Below are 25,599 nucleotides of genomic sequence, written 5' to 3'. Positions count from 1 at the left end.
GCTCCCTTTTGCAGGGAAGGGGCAGCTGAGAGGAGAAGGAAAGATGTCAGGGGTCCAGTACTGATACCAGTACCTCTCATCCCCTTTGAGCCCCAGACACCATCACCCTGCCTGTAATTTTCTTCCAGCATCCCCATCCAGCTACATCCAGCATTCTCAGATGTCTATCATCAGTCTATACTCCCTCAAACACACAGGCACCCTAGCACCATCAAGCACACACCAGCACCATCAAGCACACACAAGACACTTTGTAGTACTCTTGCACTTAAGTAACCCTTGCAGGTTTCATAAACATTTGTATCTATCTCAGCCAGAGCTGCCAAGTTTTTGTGCAGTGTCGTATCCTGCCATTGCATAGCACAGGATGCATTGAACATAACCTGAAGATTATGGTTATCCGCCAAAAACTCAAATAGCTCATTTTACAGCTTGTATAAAATGTCTCACACAGCTCTACAGAGATTAGCATCTACATGTTTTAATTACACCATACTCGATATTCCTTGCAAAATGTCAAGTTATAGAGTTTTGAAGTATTACAAATCTAGTTTTTGACCATATAGTCATGTTGGAAAGGTTGGCAATTTCTTGGGGAAACACTAGTTTAGGACAAGGCACGCTTAACTATTGGCTTAAAGTTATTTTCCCTAATTTTGCTGGTTTATTAGAATATACTAACAAAAATACTTAACAATTGGATAATAGTTTTTGCAGTAATATGGTCTGTTTAATTTTAATTTAAAGGAAATTAAATAATAAAAAACCCTCCACTTAAAGCAGTATGCCGTTGTTTTGGTAATCTCAAACTGGAATTGAAATGTCTGAATCTGGGAATTCCCCTTCTTTGTTTAGCAATGAAAATTAGCTAACAAAACAACATGTAATTTTCATTGCTAAACAAAGAAGGGGAATTCCCAAACTGAGATGTTTCAGCTCCAGTTTGAGGTAAATTGGACTGGATAGTTAAGACAGTCTGTTCCTTGATCTGGCTGGCTGAAGTACAACTGCTGCAGCTGAACTCCTTGAGTACAGGGACTCAAGTAAAAATATTTCAATATGAGCAAAGGTGTTTGTCCCAATTCATGGTTATTTTGAGAGAGTTCGTGAAGATGAGAGTCTTAGGTGCAGAAAAAATAAAGAAAGTGAGTAGAAAGGCAGACCGTATATAGAAACATTTTGCAGAATGCAGCGGGAAGAACAGACACTGAAATAACTGACTAGCTAAACATATGAGAGTATTAGAATCGGACTCTGAGGATGAAGGTACTGATGATGATACTGCATTGCCATTGCCAAATACATCAAAAGAATGTGAGATCCAGGCTGGCCACAGACAAGGAGGGAAGTATCAGTTTTTTTTCAACCTCAGGATATGTTTGTAAGAGAAACAATTCTAGAGGTGAAACAAGGCTTGAAAATTGCAGATTTTTTTTTTAATGGCTGTAATACTCCCTTTTCTGTTGGATGCTCAGCTGCTTAAGGCCAGGCTATAAAACACCCAGTTGAAAGCAGGTAGTGGGGAACTGTTAGATGCAACTCCTGATGTCTTGTGGGTGGGAAGCACACACAGAATTACATGGAAAAGCAATTACATTAATGAGTTGGCTGGAGTAATATGCAGAATGAGCCAATAATGGCTAAGTGTAACAGATAAGGGAAACGGTGGCTTATATATCGGCAGTTGATATTGGAGGCAAATAGAAGACTGGAAAGTACTGTGCTACACTGGCAAGAGAAGCCAAGACATTAGCAAATGAATTGTGTGGTGGTGGTGAGCTTACCTGACAGACAGTAAGAAAAAGATGAAGTGATTTGGAACAAGATGACACTTTTGGTTATGTATGGATGTGCATCACATTGGCTTAGTCTACTTGGACAAGACCCTACCCCCAAGTGCTTTAATGAAACGTGTTGTAGATTTAGAAAAGCATTTTTGTAATTGCCATCACACTGGAGCCTGGTAAAAAGAATGCCAAGGATCTGTAAACCTCCAAATTCTTGGTGGGACATGATGGAACATTCAGCTTGCCTGGACACGTGTTAAAAATCACATTATGTCAGGATTGAGTGTATTCAGAAGGCCGAACTTCAGTGAATCTTTTCAAACTTTGGATACATCCATTCAAAACGGAGGCATAGGCTCGGTCTATCCTCTACATCGAAGTTGGTCTCTTGCTACAGAATGCGTATGGCCAAATGGACGTGAATTGGTCATCTGCAACTCTGCACGCCTCTGACTGCATAATGCTTCAAGCCTACAACAATGTGCTTTATTTTCATATGGTTTTGACTTCGAAAACTGAAATGAGTCATGACCTATAAAACTTCCTTGAGAAAATACTGAACCAAAATGTATAGATACTCTGGTGGTCAATATTATAATTACATATTCGTGTTACACCCACTGTGGTTTTATATTTAATTTGGGGTTGTACAAATAAATCTCCAAATTTATGTAACTAAAACTAAGTGTAATATGATGTGCATTAATGAAACAGGTTTTTTTTAAAATAGCAAAATACCTTAAACTGGGACTAAACAATGGTGGTGTGTTGTGGGTTTTTTTTTTTCCCCCCTGTTCTTCCCTAGGGTGATGGGGGGGAAAAAAAAGGAGGGGGAAAAAAAAAACCCTGTAAAAACCACCTCTGGTAAACCATGCCATTCTGAAAAGCATGTGAATCCATCTACAGGATGCTTTTCTAAAATACCAGTCATACCACATGAAACCAAGTACTATAGTTTCTAATGACTGCTATGGTGCTGAATCAGGCATTACTGTGGTCATAACTCTTAAATAAACATTTCTCCCAATACTAAGATGAACTAACTGAAAGCATGAAATTGGCAGATAAAAATCTTACTGCATTTCTTGAAATTTGTAACGTGAACAGTTGCTATTAAAAACAGATGTTCGGAGTCTCCTATAGGGGACTGTTTGAATGCAGAACTGGAGGAGGGAGAACTCTCTCTCTGTCCTGGAATAAACGGAGGAATTCTACAAATAGACTCCTTAACTAGATAAATCTTACTAGTGTGTTACAGGAAAATTTCGTTAACTCCTTGTGTGGAAAAGGAGTTGGGCTCAGTTGGCTACTCCTGATGGGCCAGCAGTTGAATTCTCTCCATGCAGTGTCAGCCTTGTCCCTGCCCAGCCTGGATTTTCTTTTTGCTTTACCTTACAGTTAACCTTTACCACTCCCTCACTGTCTTTAAGTAGAGAGTCAGCCAGCAAGGAGTCAGTTTTTGGGTTTTTTGTTTGCCCAACAGAGGGCCTCTGGTGTAGAAGTAGTAGCCAGGGTAGAATAAACTGAGGATTCTTTTTATTCTTTGTGTGTCCTAACCAAGAATCGGGAAGGGGAAAAGTCACACTGCACTTTCCAAACAACTAGACATCAAACCATGTATAATTTCAGTAACAAAATAGTTCAAACTTCTCATACAATGAAGCTGTAGTTATAGGCTACAACGGAAGATACATTTTTAGGGTTAGTGGTTGCTCCATTCCCATTAACTAGGTAACAAAGCTGAAGAATATTCTGTCTTGGAATACCGCAAAGAATTGCCATTTCATAATAGCTTCCATTTGCATGAGCTTTAAGCCAAGAGCTGCCCTAGCAAAAGTGGCTAGTGTCTCCCGACTGCATAGTGGGCTGCCATCTTCTTTGAAAGGAGCTTAGTTGTGGATCATGGGAAGTGATTGACACTTTAAAAAAGGGCATTTTTAGCTGATGGCAACCTGTGGCGTCAATCAGATTTGAGAACAATGGGAGGTGGTAGCCATTTTGAAAGATGGTAATCCTTTGTGACATTCTCTGAAAGAGAAAACTGTAAAATGATGAAAAAATAGTGGCAAAAAATGACCATAATCCTAAATATTGTTAGAAACTATTTGTTGTACCTTATCTATCCTACAGGGGGAGGAAGGGAATCCCCAAATTGTATATTTTTACAGTCTGAAGTCTAACTGTCTTCCTTCAAACTGAAGAATTTTTACATGGATTCTCACCTTAGCCAACTACAAGAGACTAACTGCACTGGAATGTCATTTGAATGTTCTGTATTAAAATTAAATTATGAAAATCTACAAGGATTGTAAAACATCAACTTCTGACCGAATGGTAAGGTTTTACAATCCTCCTTGTAGATTATGAAAATCTATTCTAATACAGGTAGGTGTTTGTAGATCCTTGTCTAAAAAGACAGATCTGTAGTGCTGATTTCCAGCTACCACTGCTTTTAACATGCAGTAGGGATCTATCAAGAATTACCAAAATTAAAATTTGAAATTGTCAATTTTTCTCATTTTAAAGGGAAAATGTAGCTGTAGGATCATTTTACTTGATTTCAGAGTTCTAGTAAATAAATACTACTTTACAAGTAAAGAAATTTGTAATACAAATGTTTAGCAAGTCACGTGCTCAAGAGCTCCAGCTGGAAGCTTGCAGCTCTTTTGCAGCGTTTTGTGGCATATCTACAACAGTGGAGTGCAAATGTAATCTTCTATATTGTGCTTCAAATTTTAGTTTTCTGGGGCATTTTCAGTAATCTAAACACTAATTTAGATTGTAAAATCAAGATAGTAAATCGCAACTTTGATTTTTACAATTTTGATTTGGGATTGCTTTAGAACGTTAAGTAATATGTAAGAGCTAGTCTGGCAGAAATTTTTCCCTTAAATATATTTCGCAGCAGCAAATTTTAATAGATCAATGTCTTGCAACTATTATGTATAGTTTTAAAAATCAAATGTCTACTTTTTTTATAGCCTTTGCTATTGAAACACTAAAGATAACTACAGTACTCAGTTGTATAGTAATCATCAAATTACTTTCTGTAGCGAAAATAAGGTCAAACTGGAAAGTGCTTCACTTATTTTAGAACTGAAAGATACTTGCCACTAGCTCACTGGTAAATGAGTAACAGAACTGGCATTTGTTCAGGTTTTTTTTCTTCTAAAAGAACTAATAAAATAGCATTCAGATTTTAGTGGTGTCTCTTCTTTGTTAGTCTTGTTTTGGCACATGGATTTAGCTACTGAAATCACAGAAAATACACAAGTCTTTGTCTAGCCATTGTGGGAAGCTTCTAAATTTCAGAAACTTAATCTTTTAGTTGTCAGTACAAACTAATGAAATTCTAGAGTATCTGTGACAGTGTGCTCACAATTGTAAAAATTCCTATTTCTTGTGGGATATATAACTTTTTATTTCTTGGCAGTACAGCTACCTTTTTTCAATTCTGCATCAAAATGGCTATAACGCCAATTCATGTCTGGTTGCTTTCCCTAAAGTTGTTACTCTTGTTGGTGACAGCAGCATAAGTAGGACTAGTATCAGTTTTCACTAGAAAAAGAGGAAGATCTTTAGCTATAAGCATTCTATTCTGTGCAGACATTCAAACTGTCTTATAAATATTTAATACCTCGCATCTCTGCCTTCCATAAAAGTCATCAAAAAGTATTGCTAAATTGTAGCATTTGACTTCTGCCTGTGGCTAACGTACTCAGAACACTTGCAATATGTCTTTTTCTGTGTAATAGAAACCACTGCCTTGTTGAAAGCTTATTAAAGAATAGCTGTATTGATTTATTCAGATGGGGGGAAAAATAGTAACATGCCTCATATCATCATTGTGATATATATTTGAGACTAATCTAAAATGGGATGCATTTAAAATGGTTACAGGAATTTCTCGTTGCTAGTTGTGGTGGTACATGGTAGTTTGTTGGTATCTGAACACTTTTTTTTTTTTTCACAACCTTTTGAGAGGGCAGTTAACTTTAAAGATTACTGAACTGTACTTTGAATGAGGAACAGAAGTAGTTCATTAGAAATTCTGGCCTTCAGCCATTCTCTGTTCTAATGACTGCTTCTTGGAGCAGCTTGTCCTGGAATCTACAAGGGGAGAGGCAATTCTTGATTTTTAGTTCTAAATGGAACACAAGGTCTGGTGCAGGAGGTGAATATAGCTGAACTGCTCAGTAATAGTGACCATAATGTAATTAAATGTAACATCCTCGTGGGGAGAGGGAATGCCAAATAACCCCCCCCCCAGTAGCATTTACTTCAAAAAGGGAAACTGTACAAAAATGAAGAAGCTAGTTAAACAGAAATTCAAAGGATCAGTCACAAGGGTGAAATGCCTGCAGACTGCATGGAGAAAACTTTTAAGCTGAACCTTTAGGATGGTATTTTTATATGTATGCCCCGCTCCCTCCAAACATAAGAAAACCAAAAATAGCCAGCATGGGTAAACAGCAGAGTAAAAAGAAATGGTTAGAGGCAAAAAGGCATCATATTAGAAATTGGAAGTCAAATCTTAATGAGGAAAATAGAAAGGAGCATAAAGCTTCCCAAGAGTCAGTGAGGCCAGGCCACTGGAGGAATGAGGTGCTGATGGAGCATTTAAGGAAGACAAAGCCATTGAGAAGAAGCTAAATAAGTCTCTGAAGAGGTCTTCATTGCAGAAGATATAGGGGAGATCCCCCACATCTGAACCATTATTTTTAGGTGACACATCTGAGGAACTATACCAGATTGAGTTATCAATAGAAGAGGTATGGGGGGGGGGCTTAAATTGATAAATTTAACTAAGTCACCAGAACCAGATGATATTCATCCAATAATTGTGAAGGAATGAAAATATGAAATTGCAGAACTATTAACTGTGGTATGTAATCTATTGCTGACATCCGCTTCTGTACCAGATAACTGGAGGATAGCTAATGTAATGTAGCTCCAGTGGTGATCCTGGCAACTACAGGCTGGTAAGCTCCTAACTTTAGTGCCTGGCAAATTGGTTGATGTGATGGTAAAGAACATAATTACCAGACACATTGACTCTTCCCCATTATATTAATCTATGTGGCTTTTGTAACAGGATGTCATGCCTTTCCAATCTATTGGGATTTTTTGATGGAGTCAACAAATATGTGGATGGGGTGATTCAGTGGATATATAAAAGCAGCAAAGAATCCTGTGGCACCTTATAGACTAACATATGTTTTGGAGCATGAGCTTTTGTGGGTGAATACCCACTTCGTCAGATGCATGTGAATATAGTGGATATAGTGTACTTGGATTTTCAGAAAGCCTTTTGATAGCATCCCTTACCAAAAGCTCTTAAGCAAAGCAAAGAGTCATGAGATAAGAGGGAAGGTCTTCTCATGGGTCAGTAACAGTTTAAAAGACAGAAAACAAAAGGTAGGAATAAATGCTCAGTTTTCAGAATGGAGACTGATAAATAGCTGTGTCCTCCAAGGATCTGTACTGGGGCCTATGCTATTCAACATATTCATAAATGATTTGGAAAAAGGGGTAAATAGTGAGAGGGCAAAATTTGCAGGCAATAAAAATACTCAAGATAGTTAAGTCCAAAGTTGGCTGCGAAGAGTTAAAGGGATCTCACTAAACTGGGTGACTAGGTGCCAAAATGGCAGATGAAATTCAGTGTTAAGTGCAAAGTGATGCACATTGGAAAACATAATTTTGTATGGATAGTTCGGATTATGGGATCTAAATTAGCTGTTCCCACTCAAGAAGGAGATCTTGAAGTCATTGTGGATGTTTCTTTTGAAAACATCCACTCCCTATGGAGCAGCAGTCAAAAAAGATAAGTGTTGGGCACCAAAAGATATACTGGAATTAGCAAGAGTGCAAAGAAGGGCAACAAAAATTATTAGGGGTATATTACAGCTTCCATGATAGGAAAGATTAAAAAAACCTGGGACTATTCAATTTAGAAAAGGGATGGGTGGGGTAGAGGTCTATGAAATCATGAGTGGTCTAGAGAAAGTGAATAGGGAAGTGTTATTTCCCCCTTCACATAACAAATGAAGCAGAGGTCACCTAGTGAAATGAACAGTCAGATGGCTTAAAACAAACAAAGGAAGTACTTCACGCAGTGTACAGTCAACCTGTGGAACTTGTTGCCAGGTGATGTCGTAAAGGCCAAAACTGGGTTTGAACTGGATTAAAAAAGAATTTAGGTAAATTAATGGAGGATATGGCTGTCAGCCAAGATGGTCAGGGATCCAACCCCATGCTCCAGATGTCCCTAAACTTCTGAGTGCTAGAAACGGGGACTGGACTACTGGGGATGTGCATCACTTGAAAGTACCCTTTTCTGTTTGTTCCCTCTGAAGCATCTGGCACTGGCCACTGTCAGAAGACAGGATACTGGGCTAGATGGACCAGTGATATCACTCTGTATGACCATTCTTATGCTTCTGCTAATTAACATACCAATCTGTGCAGAGACCTCTTCTGATCTGTAACTGTTCCTGCATATCTTATTTCTCCATGGATCATCCATGTAGCCAGAGCACTGAAAATATAAGGGCTAGTCACAATGGGTGCAGGAACACTTCCAGTATGTTTAGTGATTCTTTCTTTCTACCAAAAGCAATTGAGTCCCAGGCCTGCAAGCGCATATCTGGCCAACTCAGTACAAGTAGATCCACAATCACCAAACTTTGCAAGTGTCTGCAGGGTTGGGCCTGTAATTTCAAAGTGTCTCACATGGTCACTTGGTAAAGGTCATGTTCCTTGGTGGGTAATACAGGTCCTGTTTGGGCCCATTGAGGAATGATTGGAAGAAGGGCCATGCTATGTATCTGTTTTTGTGCATCTGATGTTCTTAATACCTAATATTCTGCCTTCACTTTAATGTGTGCTCCTGGTACACTGAATATGGCTAGAATTAGATAACGATATCTCCCATCCCAGCTTGCCACAAACAGTACATGAGAATTATTCTTGCAAACAAGTTGTCACTGCTTGATCCCCTTCTACTGGAATTGTTCAATGGGGATAGCAAAGAAGCAAATACAAGGAGAGACTAAATACTGTATTTAGCACCTGAAAAGCTCTTTAAATCCATGTGTTTTTCAACCAGGAGCATTGTCAGGATTTTAAATTGAAGCTGTGTCTTTACAACCATCCTCGTACTTGGTGTGGGAGGTGTTTGCTTTAAGAAGCCTTTGTACTATGTACAGGCTTCTACTTTTGCAAGCAGTGAAGCAAAAGAATCGTTCTTGAGGCATAGAACGGAAGCCAGAAGAGAGCTGGTTTAGGACAACCAACAGCTGCTATACATTGTGGTACAACTCTGCAGTTTTAAGACCACTTTTTAAGCCCACTTTTCACCACCCCTGGACAAAAATTAAAAATCTTCCTGATGCATGAAATGTTGCATGCATGCTATATGCTAATTTTTTGGGAAGTCTGAAGTAAATCAGGCAGCTATTTCCAAGTAGTGTTTTCAGATCTTCAGTTTAGTTCTATTTTTTTGTCTTGTATTGTCAAAACTCAGACTTCAGAGCTTAAAGACTTCAAAGTTCTTTCATTAGTTTTCACTGGGGATATCAGTTTTATTCTGTGTAGACATCTAGTGATTTACTGCATTTCTAACCCACCCCACACACTGGAAAATCCACATCCTGGTTTAGGGGTTTGAACATTTTCCCTGTATGCAGAGATGCAGCATGTGGGTATAAATGTAACTCTTCATGCAGTGCCAAGAAAAGCCACATGCCTCTATAATTGCAGATAATACTTTAAATGTACAAACCACTCTCAGTATATAGCAGACAAGCAGTCAAGTTCAATCAGATTAGCCTGGTGCTTGTTTTTACTTTTCAACCTTAAGGAGTCACTTAGCTTTAAATCAAGGGCAAGTGTCCCTGGTTGGGTTCTGGTTTCACCTTTTTTAGGTAGGGGACAGCAATTTGCAGAGTCTCGCAGCCTGTGTAGTAGCCTCCCAGTCCAGTAAACCTTGATTGACACATGCAAGTAGGTCTGCTAAAACTGCTGACTGGTTCAGGTACCTTGTCCAACTCTTTCCAAAAGCAGTTTAGGGGCTGTTTCACCATCTTTTGTCTCATGGAAAATTAGATATGAAAGCTAAACAATAGATTTTTAGACTATCTCTTAGTAGTCTTTTGCAGATAGCCCTGTGTATTACGGATCTTCTAATTACAGTTTTGAAATGGGTCTCTTACCCCAATGACTTGCAATGTACATCTGGGCTTCCTAAATCTGAGTAACCTGTTTCATTGCAGGAAGGGTCTGAAGGCACTAAATCCATAACTCAAATATACAGATGAAACAATCATCTTTTTTCCTTGTCTTTTGGGCAGGGGGGTGTCAGGTGGGCAGGCTGTCATAGAAAAAATTCCAAGGACCCTTTTGGATTCTTGTGTATGTCCTAGTTGAGTAACAGAGAAAACAGGTTAACTGCTCCCTTCTGATCGAGTCTCTTTTCTTTAGAGGAGACAGCTGGCTATTCTGCTTCAGTACTAGTAACGGTACGAGCTGGTACATGAAAGCTTTATAAAATTAATTTATATGATTTGAGTAGGTGACTAGGGTTTTTATTTCATATTTCTCTATACTTCGTAGTATCTTGGAGTCCAGTCCTAAAAGTCCTTGGCCAAAACTATCCAAACCCAACAAAATTTTACTTTGCTTCTTACAGCAGATAAGATACAGTTGAGTTATACTGTTATCCAATTTTTAAAAAAATAGCCTATGTCTAGACTTCAAATCCACTAAGTGAAATCATTGGATTCTAGGAGAAGGTGGGGAGGAGGGATGGCAGGAAGGGAGGAATCACACATTTCACAGCAACATAATTGTCCTCCTGCCTGTCCATCTTTAGTGCTTCAAGTCCAGAACTGCTCTCCCTAGAGAGAATATCAGTTATCTGTTGCTATTTGATGCATTTTTCTGGGTCCTCCTACTTAGTGTGTCATGCATGGCCAGCAATTCATAAAGATCTCAAAGGTTTAAAGAATATCACTTGACTTTTTTTTTTTATTTTATTTTATTTTATTATTATTTTTTTTAAGGACAGAACAGGGACTTTATAATGAGGACCCTTGAAACATGGTATTGGTCTTATTCTGGAAGGATCAGGGGAATATCCCTTAGTCTTGAACCTTACGTTCAAACAAAATAAGGTTGACTTGTTTGCAGTGGAAATCACTATTATTACTAAGGATATAATTGAGTCATGGAGGTCACAGCAGTCACGGATTCTGTGACTTTATCGGACCTCTGTGACTTCTTCGGCTTCAGCTGGGACTGTGCACCCCTGCCCTGCAAATGGGGCTGCAGGACTGTGCCCCTTGTGGCTGGCGCTGGGGCTCTGCTCCCCTGCCCCACAGCTGGGTCAGGAGCCAGGACTGTGTGCCATGCACTCCCCTTCTGCTGTGGCTGGAGCTGTGCACTGTCCCCTAGGGCCGCAGATGGAGCCATATGCTCCTGCCTTATGGCACTGACCGAGATGACAGCTGTGCACACACCCCTGTGGCTGCAGCTGGAGCTGTTCTAGCTGTCATTCAGTCATGCGTGACACTCCCTCCTCCCCAGTAATTTTTAGTAAAGCCACTGGAAAATTTTGTTTATTGCCTGTGACCTGTCCATGATAATCTTAACCTTAACAATTACTCATAAAAATAATTCTACTGCAATTCCCTCATGAGTTTGCAGTAGATGGCTACTAGTTATTCAGTGATCATTATGCGGATGGCTGTAGAACCAGTTTGAGAGAAGGGTGCGTGTGTGTGTGCGTGTGGGGGGGGGGATGTAGGGGGCTCATAGGCATGAGGAGATGCTGAGCTTACTGAAAAAGTTGGGGTGGGGGTGGGGATTCTTTAACTAACTGAAAGACCAGAAAACATCTTTAACAGCTCTTCTGAAAAACACTTCATATAAAGTATAAGGACCATATATTGAAATGGAGTATGTAAAGATGCTGTAACTTACAAGAGAACCATTCACAGTTAATAGTGCATGTCCTTCAGGCATTCTTTTCAATGCACAGTAGTGTATATTGTATGCTGAGCAATATCACGTTGCACAGTTCATGTCTGTTCTATATCTTGCTAGGCATCCTGTTGGCAACTCACTGAATTAAAACAGCAGTTATGAGCTTGCATGTTCACAGGAAAAAGCTGTAACTGGGAATTGTCATATTGGCTGCAGATGTTCTTGCTGTTTCCAAGTACTTAAAATCTTGTTTGTGGCCAGTGAATCTGGGAAACTGTGTAGGGAACATGAAACACTAAAAGTTTCAACTAGTTTCATTTTCTCTACTGTATAGTTAAAAAAAAAAATCTCAATTACTAAAATGAAGATAATTTTGCATAGAATATTTAGTTTAGTTTAATCTGCAGTGGCCAGCACTTTCTGTATAGACCATTTAATTGTTTCCCTGACTAGTCTCTCTCTCCTCACTGAAAAGACCCTTTATAAACTTAAACAAGGAGCTGAAAAACATTCCCCTCCCACCCCAAAATTAAATAACTTCAGGATGCTACTTAAAGACCATACCATCAAACATAATTGATTTTTTTTTAATTGCTGAATTATGAAAAGTTCAAGTTTCTGGATGTCCTTTTTAATGTAACTTTGTAGCTTGCAATTACAACAAATATCAGAGCAAAATCACAATCTATATTCTTTTTTTGTTTTGCAGACCGTGAGGACCAATCAATTCTTTGCACGTAAGTAAACAAAATAATAAGTTGGCTGTTTTTATCATATTAGTGATAGTACAAGGAACTTCTCTACTATTGCCAGGATAGATTACTCTACTCTTCATGTTTATCTCTTAGCTGCTTGTAACAATTAGCAACACATAATATAAAAACTAATCTAGTCTGGTACAGAGATGTTGACTCGTTCATAAAATGGTGCACTTGAACTTTGTCCCACTATCAACTTACTGAAAGTGTTAAATAGCATTTACCACTCCAATAAGCATAATATCTTACACACACACACACACACCCTAAATCGAACAAGTGAATCTCTAATTTATAGATCATTAATATTCTGATAATGTTAAACCATACTGTAACTATTCAAAGTGTAGAAGCTAACTGAATAACTACAATAAAGGATCATTTGCCTACTTGGCAGGTTCAACTTTAAAATTCACTCAAACTAAGACTTTTTTTTTAAAAAAAAAAGTAATTTATCCTATATTTTTGGTGGCATATAGTGCAAGGGGATGTTGTTTGGACATTTTAAAAACAAAAAAGTGAGAACCCACAAACGCAAATAAGTGTTTGAAGAAACTGGCTGGTTCTTTACTTTCTCATCTCTCTTCAGCTAGCTAATAGTTTAGGTTGGACTTCGTTTCTGGCCTCCCCTGAGTTAGTTAACATTTGAAGGTCCTTCTAGCTAATTTATAACTTTCCCTGTCAGTCACAGCTCTGTGTCTTTTAACCTACCAGCCAGGTGATTTACTTAATTTCAAAACATTTCCCCTAAGGGCTTGTTTATATTAGCTTTCCTATCTCCAATTTGATTACCAATTAACTCATTATAGGTAACATGTCTGTGAAGGATAGTTTGGACACTACCACAAATGTTTGTTCCAGGACACATGTGCTTGTAGATTACCCTAGGGCACCCAAAGCTTCACAGACTGGATCCCTGCCTATCAACCAGAAGCAAAAAGTCTAATATTTTCTAGCCTATAAAGTAATGTCTGAGAAGCTGGAGAAGGATTGGGTTTTCCCAGGGTGGGAGATGGTACATTCCAAATGTAGGGCTATCCTTCACCCTCTCATTGAAAAGTGGGCAAGGGCCAGTAGTGTTCAAATGACGATTGTTTTATAAAACAAAAGCTCCCTCTATGAGGAGGACAGCTTTAGGACAATGTCCCCCAAAGCAAGAATAAACCCTTTGCCCTGCTTTTGATGACTGGAAGCTCCCATGTCTTGCTTCCTAGCAGGAGCGGACAACCCAGCAGCTGCCACTGAAGTTCAGTGGGAGCCTCTGCAGTGTAGCACTATACACAATCAATATATAGCTTACATTAAATGGATTTAAAAACTGGCTAACTAGTAAATTTCAAAAAGTAACTGTAGATAGAATCATCATTCAGTGAGGATATTCTTGGTGCAGTGCCACAGGTTCTTGGTTTATTGCTATTCAGTATCTTTATTAATGATCTGGAAGAAAATATAAAATCATTACTATTAAACTTGCAGATGACACACGTGGTTGCAGTATTAATAATGAGGTAGATTAGTTCTACAGGCTGACTTGAAATGGGCACATTTAAACAAAGTGTGTCTTAATACAGTCAAGTACAGAGTCATGCATCTGGGAACAATGAATGTAGGTGACACTTGCAAGATGGACTGGATCTTGGAATTGCAATCATACTGAACAGAACTTAGGGGTCATAGCAGATAACCATTTGCACATGTGCTTCCAATGCAATGCTGGAGTTAAGAAGGTCAATATGATCCTCTGTATAAGCAGGGGAATACGAAGTAGTAGAAGTGAGGTGGTATGGTCTCTGTATATGGCACTGGTAATTTAAATTATTGGAATACTGTCTAGTTCTGGTCCACATATCAAAAATGTCAAAACTGGAAAGCATGTTTAGGACAGAGCTTGACTTGAGGTCTGGAAAACATATCATTATATGAGACTTTTTAGAAGCTCCATCTCTAACTTTTCTGAGAGAAGGTTAAGAGGTGACTTGATCTAAAAGTTCCTGCGTGACAAGGAGATCTCTGATAGCTCTTTAATCATAACAAGATCTGGTAGTTGGAATCTGAAGCTAGACAAGATCAATCTGGAAATAAGGTGCAGATTTTTACAGTAATGTTCATTTAACCATTGGAAGAACTTATCTGTGTTTCTGAAGTTCCCTCTATTGCCTGTGTCAGTAAGACAAACTGGCAAGTGTCTGACCTGGTAGTTCTTAGCTCCAACTAAATCTCTCAATGCCTCTGAAATTTTCAGAACTTCTCTGCTCTGCTGATGTAATGCCTGTCTGTCTGAACTGAATATTGGCTGCCAGACACCCCTCTCCCCTCACACACCCCACTACCCCCAGACTCCTCAAAATGGTGGATTTGAAACCTGCAGGTTTCAGGTCCTTCCAGTCCGGTGATGGACACAATGGACTAATTCTTCTCTTGTTTAGAACAGTCCCATATAACAAATTGATGATTATTTCTATATTTCTCTTTGGGTATGCACAAACCGTGCAGCTAAAGCTTCCTCCTCTTGGGGCAATCTATTAGTCTCCTCAAGAACTGAAGAGACTTTAACACCTGCCACCCAACAGCAGAAAACCCAACTTTATCCAGTGCTCAATCTAGCAGACCAGTGACCCCCCAAAGACCAGACCACAAAAGAAAAGACTGCAAAAGAAAGACCTGGCACCAGCACATATGCCCCTGGTGCCAAAGCAGACCACATGGCTTCAGACATTAGCACCAAACAGGACATAAACACCTTTACTACCAGAATCTGGGACTAAGGGGGGCCACTCCAAACAGAGGGCTGAGACTCCGAATGGAACTCTGTATAGTGTCAAAGTTTTTTTGATCATGAAAAGCCTCTGGATGCAAATCCACCAAGCCCTGCATGGTTCCACAGGCTGGTGCAGAAGGGCAGCCTACAGCACAAAGTAATACTTCTCTGGCACCAGTCCCAGAGCTGGGGTTGCACCTCTCTGCATTGAGATCTGTAGCAGACAGTGTGCCTCTAAGTGAACTGGGACAGTCACTGGCACACAGGTATTTATCTGTACTGAGAATGCACTGCCCAGAGAGGAAGTCAGTCTCTCCATTGCATGTGTTCTTTCAATCCTCAAACAGGGAACTCCTATCCTCTATGGTGCCACAGATGCCTGACATACGGGACTGAAAATCCACCCTGACAGGAATGCTATTGGACTGGCCAATATCAAGCTATTGTACTATATCCCTAGCTTATGCTGCTGTGGTCTTACTGTGCTTATGGGGGTCTGATATCTCAATCGGTTATGATTCAATCTCTATGCTCAAGAGAGGTCACTTTACCCATCATCTTCTCTAGCCAGACCACCTATTTCAGATAGGAAGAACCAGATCTGGGGGCTAAGCAACACCAGTGACCTGCCTGGCCACCAAAAGACCTCTCATCACCTCACAAAGTGGTGTCTTTGGCACCAAATGACTTTGTCATTACAAGAGCCCCTTAAGATTCTAGAGAGAGAAACATCCAATCAGAGAAATCTCAAGAGTTGTTTGATACTTTGAGAACTGCCAATGGCTTTTCCCAACATGGGCAAACTTCAGCCTTCCCCTTACCCCAAAAATTGTCCTTTTAAAGCTAGTGTGCTGCCGGGGAAAAGACCATGGAAGGTTGATTTGTTTATGAAGTTCTAACCAGCCTGTCTCTCCTTCTGTTGCCTACCTATTTAAAATCTATGGTTTTGTGTGATATTTGGATATATGATGTCATCACTGGTGTAGGTAGGATAGGATGATTCAGTGGATAAGATTTGTAACGGCAGCTATGGAGTTCTTCTAATTCTACCTTCCATTGCATACTGGACATGGTTTTGCCTGCAAGTAGGTAGGTCATTCTTGGGAAAGTAAATATTCAGAAAGGACCTGGGGATCTCTAGTGCTGATTGGAATTTTTAGTTCAGTTCCCTTGGATTGTTAACTGACCACTCTCAGGAGCAAGCTTTATTTATCTTGTATATCCATTTATAGCATCCCTCAGTTGGTTAAAAATGCCAGTGGTTAATGGGGGACCATAGTGGTGTTAGACTCTGGGTTTGTCTAGTTTAGGAAAACCAGTATCTGTTTTCTGGCAATGGTGCCAAAACACTGTTGCTACCAACACTAAGTACTAATCAGAAATGGTAGGCAATATGTCTTGAGTCCTGTCTTCGGTAGCTACCAGTGTTATAAACACCCTGCCCCAACATGAACATCACTCTTGCTGAGAAATGGTAGTAATTATACTAATGTAATAGCACCCTAAAATGTAAATACACACTGAAATAGGAAATGTGGGCCTCAGGTGAGGACTGTAGAAACTTTTCCTCTTGCAAGGAAATGCCAGATGCTTGAGTTTAAGGAATGTGACAAAACTTCTTGTACTTTGCTGCTGCCCTTTATGGAAATGGGTGAGTGTGCCAACCTGTTTCAGACTGGTGACTCTGAAATGAAGAGATTCCTCATATGGAATGCTAGGATTCTGTGAGAAATGCTCAAGCCTCTCCTACACTTGTTGTTTTTTAGCTCCAGGATTCTGTTTGTGTTAAAATATGAAAGCATAAATTGCACTTTTTGCTGGCATTCTAAATTTGAGAACCTTACCGCAAGCTTATGGTATTCTGTTGAAAATGGTGACTAGGCTTGATAAATGGTCACTTTACAAATGCATGAAGCCATACAAGGGTATATAATCTGAACTGGCTTCAGATGGGAGTGGTAGGATGGAGAAGAAACTGAGTTTGCTTCTAAAATGACAAGAGCAGCAAATGCCAAGCATTTCAGTATACAACCTCTAGCTGGTTTCCAGCTTCCTAACATTCCCCTGACAACTGGTGTTAAAAGATGTGAACCATCTAAGAGAAGATGAAATGGAGAACTATAAATAGTAAAAAACCAATTCTTGGATTTTCTGAACCAGTCCAGATACTCGGGTGTACCTCTCACTTTTTCCAGCAGATGTAGACTCATAGACTCTAGGACTGGAAGGGACCTCAAGAGGTCATCGAGTCCAGTCCCCTGCCCTTATGGCAGGACCAAATACTGTCTAGACCATCCCTAATAGACATTTATCTAACCTACTCTAAAATATCTCCAGAGATGGAGATTCCACAACTTCCTTAGGCAATCTATTCCAGTGTTTAACTACCCTGACAGTTAGGAACTTTTTCCTAATGTCCAACCTAAATCTCCCTTGCTGCAGTTTAAGCCCATTGCTTTATGTTCTATCATTGGAGGCTAAGGTGAACAAGCTTTCTCCCTCCTCCTGATGACACCCTTTTAGATACCTGAAAACTGCTATCATGTCCCCTCTCAGTCTTCTCTTTTCCAAACTAAACAAACCCAATTCCTTCAGCCTTCTTTCATAGGTCATGTTCTCAAGACCTTTAATCATTCTCATTGCTCTTCTCTGGACCCTCTCCAATTTCTCCAAATCTTTCTTGAAATGTGGTGCCCAGAACTGGACACAATACTCCAGTTGAGGCCTAACCAGCGCAGAGTAGAGCGGAAGAATGACTTCTCGTGTCTTGTTTACAACACACCTGTTAATGCATCCCAGAATCACGTTTGCTTTTTTTGCAACAGTATCACACTGTTGACTCATATTAAGCTTGTGGTCCACTATGACCCCTAGATCTCTTTCTGCCATACTCCTTCCTAGACAGTCTCTTCCCATTCTGTATGTGTGAAACTGATTGTTCCTTCCTAAGTGGAGCACTTTGCATTTATCTTTATTGAACTTCATCCTGTTTACCTCAGACCATTTCTCCAATTTGTCCAGATCATTTTGAATTTTGACCCTGTCCTCCAAAGCAGTTGCAATCCCTCCCAGTTTGGTATTGTCCGCAAACTTAATAAGCGTACTTTCTATGCCAACATCTAAATCGTTGATGAAGATATTGAACAGAGCCGGTCCCAAAACAGACCCCTGCGGAACCCCACTTTTTATACCTTTCTAGCAGGATTGGGAGCCATTAATAACTACTCTCTGAGTACGGTTATCCAGCCAGTTATGCACCCACCTTATAGTAGCCCCATCTAATTTGTACTTTCCTAGTTTATCTATAAGAATATCATGCGAGACCATATCAAATGCCTTACTAAAGTCTAGGTATATCACATCCACCACTTCTCCCTTATCCACAAGGCTCGTTATCTTATCAAAGAATGCTATCAGATTAGTTTGACACGATTTGTTCTTTACAAATCCATGCTGGCTATTCCCTATCACCTTACCACTTTCCAAGTGTTTGCAGATGATTTTTTTAATTACTTGCTCCATTATCTTCCCTGGCAGGTAGTTATGATGATCCTGTAGCTACAGACCTTGCTGTCTGAATTCTCCAATTGCTTCTAGTAGTTGAAGGATCCACTCAGTTATTTCGCTGATAGGAGCTAGCAAGGAAGCTTATTCTGCACAACCACCACTAAAGAAGCACCTGTGACTGCAGTTGTTTTTGCAGCTATTTTTCTGGTACCAGCAGACTTTTGGTAAATGCTTCCATGTGCTTTTGGTGCCTAATACATAAGGGATCCCATCACCTCTGAGGTAAGGTGCTTCCTGTCCTCTGTGTTTCAGAGTAAAGTTGGGCTCTAAGGTGCCACAAGTACTCCTGTTCTTTTTGCAGATGCAGACTAACACGGCTGCTACTCTGAAACCTGTCAGTGTGAAGTGGTGTTCCTATATTTTCTGGGGAACCTTCTGACTGAGAAGAAACCTGCAAAAAAGCAGGGAGCAAGCAACACTGATCATCCTTTCTCTTGCAGTGGGTCTAGCCACCAGAAGAGCTTCTTGCTTCCAGGCGAGCTTGTTCTTGTCCTAATTTTGGGGATTCTGAGAAACAGTGGCACCGTTTTGTCTGAAACTTTACAAAATTTGGTCTGAGGCAGACATCTAGCATGGGGAACTTCAGCCTGAATGGTTGGTTTGGCAAAGTTAAAAGCAACTGAAATAGCTTGTAATGGGAAGCGTTGGGCAACCTTAACATGGGTGTGACACAGCCCCCCTCCCAGCCCTTCAAAAACACACCTCATTCAGCTGCCTATCTTAACTAAATGGTGCTTTATTACTTTGCAGCAGAGAAACTGGTGAGAGGGGTGGGTGGGTGTGTGTGTGTGTGTGTGTGTGTGTGTGTGTGTGTGTGCACTAAGGCTGTTTTGGGGTGTGTCAGTTCTAGAGTTCATTTCTGTCTGACCTAAATCTTAATGCAGCACAGTAGCACACACATGTGGTCAAACAGTGAGAGTCAGCAAGGCCCCCCCTGCACCAGCATGACATTAACGCAGTGGTGTGCAAATGTTTCTAGTTGTGCTCCCTTTACCATTAATGGAATCTCTGTTCCCCTCCCCCCACCCCCATTACTACACAGCCAAGGCTTCCTCAGCTGTAGAGCTTGAGCTGAGCTGGGGTTGGAGAGGAAATAAGGTGGGGCTGGGACTGGGGGTGGATCTGGGTTGTGGGAGGAGCAAGGCTGGGGGCAAAGCAGGGCTGGAAATATGGCGGGGGGGAGGGACTGCTACTTTTTTGATCCCCTCTCCGCCCCCAATGGAGGGATGCACCTTGCAATTTGGGGACCACTGCATGAATGAATAGCTGGGACAGCTATAAAGCCACATCCCTAGGAGTGGGAATTCAGTGGGTGATTCAGTGAGATGCATATTTGAGAGCATGATAAAACTTTATCCTCTCAGGTTCATGGTTTTTGGTTGTCTTCGTAGGTTTTTAATCAAGCTTTGTTTTTTGCTGTTGAGCTAGCTTTCAGCTCAAGTAGAGTAGTCTAACCTCTCTGGATGTGCATTCTACAGTAACCCTGCCAGAATCTCTGCTAATGGTCTTCCTTTCTTCCAAGAAGCTTCTTACTATTTACTAATATATTTGTGGTCCCACTTTCTCTGTGATTCCACAGGTAAAGGTCTTGCCATAGGATTGTGCTCCAAAAGCCAAGCATTTTTTTGATTGTTTTTTTAACTTAATTTAAAAGGTTGCTAAAGGAACTCTGAAAATATGAACACTGTAGACTGAAGTAGTGTTGCTTTTGCAGGCTGCAGATAGGCTGAAACCAGAAGATATCTCAAGACATGAATACAGTTGCTTGTGGTTCCTATTTATAATAAGGGAATGTGGCTGTTTGTGGAAATGTACTGCACAGTTTTGTTACTGATACACCCTAGCACAATATTATTGTACATCATCCTGAAGAGAATTGTGCCCAGAGATAGAGAATTTTCTGTCTGAAGAATAAATTGGATTTAAACCCAAAAATGGTATAGTGGAACACATACTGAGTCTCCATGTGCAGTCAAGGAAAGTGCTGGAGAATGATGGGAAGGTGCTCCTTGTCTGAGAATTTAGTTGAGGCGTTTGATACATAAAGGCCAAACGTCTTGAGGTAATCTTGCAGCTAGTTGAAGTTGGTGAAAATGTAGTAAGGCTCATACAAAATCTTGATGGAAGCATGACTGCTTTGGTGTCTTTTTTGGGCATGAACAAAGTAGTTGGTTTGATTTGAGGATAAATGTTAGGGCTGTATATTATCACCAGTCATTTTCACCCTGTTTTCTTAGAGAACTCTTAAGAAGAGCCACTGATGGAAACCTAGCGATATTGACCAATTGGATTGTTGCAAAGAGGTGGAAAAATTGCTAGAAAGAGTAGCGGTGGAAGCAGCTACGTTAGATCTGAAGATATCATGTAAAGACAATGCTGACACCTAAATCTGTTGAAAAGGTGAAGATATTCCTATCCAGATCTGAGGAGGCAATGGAGTACATTGAGCACTTCAAATGTCTGAGTAATATGACCACAAGGGACACCAAACTTTCCTTAGAAATCTAATGTAGAATTAGCTGCATCTGGAGAAGCAAAGGTTATTAGCATGAAGTGTAAAATGAAACTTCTGCAGTCTCTTCATCCTCAACTTGCTATTTGCATGTGAGTCATGAATGTTAAGGAAACAGGACATTAAGAGGCTTTCTGCCTTCAAATGGAAATGCTGTAGGTGGTTGCTGAGCGTTAGTTACATCTTGCACGTGACTGAGGAGGAGGTGATCACTTGAATTTACAGCATAACCAGAGTGATACCAAATATCAAGACAATCAGATGAAGAAAACTTCAGTTTGTGGGACATATGGATTTGATGAGCGGAGGAAGATACCGAAGCAAGATTTGCAGGGATTTGTGGGTTCAACAATTTGGCTGACAGGACAGGATACAGCATGGCACACTTCTCAAGGAAGTGTGAAAACTATAAAACATAGAGGAAAATTGCTGGCCAGTGATTCCTGTGTGTGTTTGTATTTACTGTTCAGTGTGGTGTGACTCTGTGGTGCTTTGCACTATGAGAGAATTGCATAATTCACTTAATTTACCTTTTTTAAAGGAAGTTTAAATTAAATATCAATCTGCCATAGTCTGAAATATTGGCAAAATTAAGGCATCATAATCTAGTGTATATGGCACCAGACTGGGAGTCAGAAGATCTGAGTTCTATCTTTAATTATGTCATCTGCTGTGTTGCCTTGGGCAAGTAACTACTTACCTTGTCTGTCTTGCCCTCTTAGATTGTAAGCTCTTCAGGGAAGGGACTACCTCTTACTACATGTATGTACTATATCTCGTGTAATGAGATCAGGATCTCGGATGGGGACTCTTGGATGCTGCTGTAACACACAATGCAGAATTTAAGTCAAGCCAGTTGCAGATTACACAGGGACTTTTTATAGCGTAAGGGGAGTAAATGTATTCTTCACAGTGATGTCTTGTCTTTGTATTGTTCCCCAGCAAAGTAAAATTGTCTATATTTAAAATCTGTTTGATTAGGTTTGCCTTCAAATATCAGACTAGGGAACTTGAAGTTTGATAGGCAGAGAAATCAAGCTCTAGAGTGCCAAGTAACATTTCTTAGCTTTCACTTTGAATCCTAGCTGGAGTAGAACAAATAACCTCTGATCATGACAAACTGTTCTGAATGTGAGTTGATGGGTTAAAGAAGCTAGTCTGAATGCTTCAGTATAAATTGTTTAGGGAGCCGCAGCAACAACTTCAAAACAGGAGGACTGTGTTCTGACAGTTCTGTCTCTGGAAGGATGGAGCCACTCTCTTGAAGGAGCTGAATTCTAGATGTTCTATGGATTTGTCAATAAATAAATCTGTTTGACCAGTGGCCCAGCCATGTAATATAGATAGTGGTGAAACAGACACATCCACTCCTCGGTTGGAGGATTTGGCTGTCTATTAGTGCAGTGGAGGAAGGGACAAGAGGGATAGCTCAGTGGTTTGAGCATTGTCCTGCTAAACCTAGGGTTGTGAGTTCAATCCTTGAGGGGGCTGCTTAGGAATCTGGGACAAAATTAGTCCTGTTAGTGAAGGCAGGGGGCTGGACTCAATGTCCTTTCAGGGTCCCTTCCAGTTCCATGAGATAGGTATAACTCCATATATTTATTTAAAAGGTACATTGTCAGATTCGTCAAAGTAGGCACATTGCCAGGCAATAACTTGGAGCCGATAATCAGAGTTCCTGTTTGTTTGCTTTCATAAAACTGGGGGAGAGAGTGGGTCTCACTTCTAATTCAATGAGTGGAACTGAGATTTAAGGCCAAGGGGTGAAATCCTGGCCTTATTGAACTCAATGGCAAGGCTCTCATTGTTAACTTCATTAGGCCCAGGATTTTCCATAAGGGTTTTTAATTAACGCTTCTGTGGTAACCTAATGATTGGGGTGTATTTAAAACCAGGTATATTTTAAAAGGCTGATCTCTGACTTGATTGTATACTGTCCTTCCACTTCACAAATATTGTATATAAGAATTTGTAAAAGTTTACCTTGTTTGGGCAATTTATAATTCATGCAATTGCACTCTGGGGGGGGAGGAGGGGGGGACTGAAGTATGCAGATGTTCTTATTCCTATAAATGAAAATGATTTCATCTCCTAAATCTTCTAATTATTCTTCTAGTAGAGTATATGACAGCAGAACTGTCTAACGGTCCATATCCAGCAGGAAATACTCAGCATATTTGTAAGGCATAAGGCGAGAAGAATTAGATAAGATACTAGCTGGAGTTGTATGGAGACATTCTATAAAAGTATAATTTCAGACTTGCACTTTAGTCAAAGGAGTACATCATAAACTCCAAGCTTTTGGCCTCATGTGCTTTGAGATGTACAGGCTTTTATAAGAACTTGCTGATTTGTGGATTTTATTTGTAAAAAGGCTGTGTGTAATCTCCTTTAGAACTGGACCTGTGGAAGATAATTGTGCTCCCTCCACTCCCCAGAAATCTGCTCACTAGATCACCAGAGTGGATTCTTTAAAAGAAAGTTTTTTAGCTAAATTTTAAATACTTTTAATCTTTTCTGCCAATTTAACTTCCATTCAGAGATTAGAAATATTGAATGTACCCTTCATTGAATTTAAAAAAATCAAACAACAAAAAACCCCAAACTCTTAGTCTCTCTTCTGAGGTAACGACAAATTTAATATTGATTCAGAACATAAGTTTGGTTCAGTGTACAAAGCATTTCTCTGGGAACATTTCAGGACCATAGAACTGTGCACATTTTAAGAATATTGTTAAACAAAGATAACTCACTGAGTCTAGTATCTCCCTATCTTTTCTTTTATAACCTCATTCATAGAGTTGATACTTCATAAATACAGAAAGAGAAATGCTAATTAGGGAGAGGAAAGTGGTGGCTGTGCCCAGGACAGACCCCAAATGTCTTCACATTTGTCCTTCCCATGTTTCACCGTGTGACTCCTAAGAGAGCCATCCTCTGAGCCAGTTTGGAATACTGCTTAGTCTATAAAAGAGGTCCAGCCTAATTCTAACTTTCAAGGGGCACTTGAACCTCGAAACAGTCCCAAGGTTGCTTATTTGGTGACAAGACCACACTGATCCAAGCCCCGTTATTAAATAGCTGGTCCTCAAAAGAGAATCTTCTTCATAACCAGCTCCATAGATTTTATTCCTTCTCAGGCTGTTTTCATGCCAAAGACAACTTATTAAGCAGGTTTCAAGGACCCTGAATTCTTGGCATCTGTCTGTGTTGCCACCTAGGCCACCTTGCCTTTGTGATAGATGGTCCCTTACACCAAAAATCACAACAATATTCAGGTTTCAGAGTAGCAGCCATGTTAGTCTGTATCCGCAAAAAGGACAGGAGTACTTGTAGCACCTTAAAGACTAACAAATTTATTGGGGCATAAGCTTTCTATGCATCTGAAGAAGTGGGCTGTAGCCCACGAAAGCTTATGCGCCAATAAATTTAACAATATTCAGGTTACTCTGAGTCCCAAAGGACCAGTCACTTGTCCCTGGTCAATTGCATCTTGGATGTCAGACCAAAGACAACATGTAGCAAATCATATAATAAACCAACTAAAGACTAAGGAAAAGAAATAAAAGTTTTAGGCCAGTTCTACAATACAAAATTAAGTCAACCTAACTTGCGTTGTCGTACAGCTGCAGCAGTTACATTGCGTGTACATGTTTACCCTTTGCTGCTTCTGTTGGCAATGCACATCCTCACCAGCAGCGCTTGTATTGATTGTATGCTCAGTGTGGGGCATCGTGGGACAGCTCCTGAAAGCCAGTAGCAGTTATATAAGCAATGCGGTGGCTACAGTGACACTGCGTGGACCGAACTACATCAACCTTGACTCTGTGCTACTCATGAAGGTGAAGTTAGGTGCGCATAGAGGAGTAATTACATAAGTGGGAGTGAAATTAAGTGTAGACACTTCCGTAGCTGCCTTCATTGATCTAACTCTGTAGTGTAGACCAGACTGTATTGACAAGGTTAAAGCAGGTAAACGTATGCACATAAATGAGTTAGGTTCCAAAAGGTAGTACAGAGCTTTCTGTTTTATAAAAGCTTCTATGTCCTTTAGTGCTAACCCAGGCAAAGCACTGGAGAATTCTTGCTTATGCTTAGAAATCTTTGCCCCTCAAAGTTCAAGCAGCATAGAGATGATTTCTTCTTGACAGATTTTTATTCCCTTCCCCCAGAGTTCAAGCTGATGGGATGAGAGTGCTCATGGTTGTCTTCTCTTTATGGGTGTGGGGG

The 25,599-nt window shown here is 40.1% G+C and overlaps 1 protein-coding gene across 4 annotated transcripts in view; it reads left to right on the top strand.

The window, feature by feature from the left end:
- The window catches only part of MYH10 (myosin heavy chain 10), a 146,059-nt gene that overhangs the window by 37,141 nt on the left and 83,319 nt on the right, over positions 1-25,599 (top strand). For all 4 annotated transcript variants that reach the window (XM_030534085.1, XM_030534083.1, XM_030534082.1 and 1 more), the window contains exon 5: positions 12,484-12,511. In XM_030534085.1, coding sequence (XP_030389945.1) covers positions 12,484-12,511 — 28 coding nt within the window. The remainder of the gene's footprint in view (positions 1-12,483; positions 12,512-25,599) is intronic.

The sequence above is a fragment of the Gopherus evgoodei genome, chromosome 15, assembly GCF_007399415.2.
Source record: "Gopherus evgoodei ecotype Sinaloan lineage chromosome 15, rGopEvg1_v1.p, whole genome shotgun sequence".
NCBI lineage: Eukaryota > Metazoa > Chordata > Testudines > Testudinidae > Gopherus > Gopherus evgoodei.
Note: the sequence above shows the minus strand (reverse complement) of the source record. Positions and strands in the feature narration are given on the sequence as shown.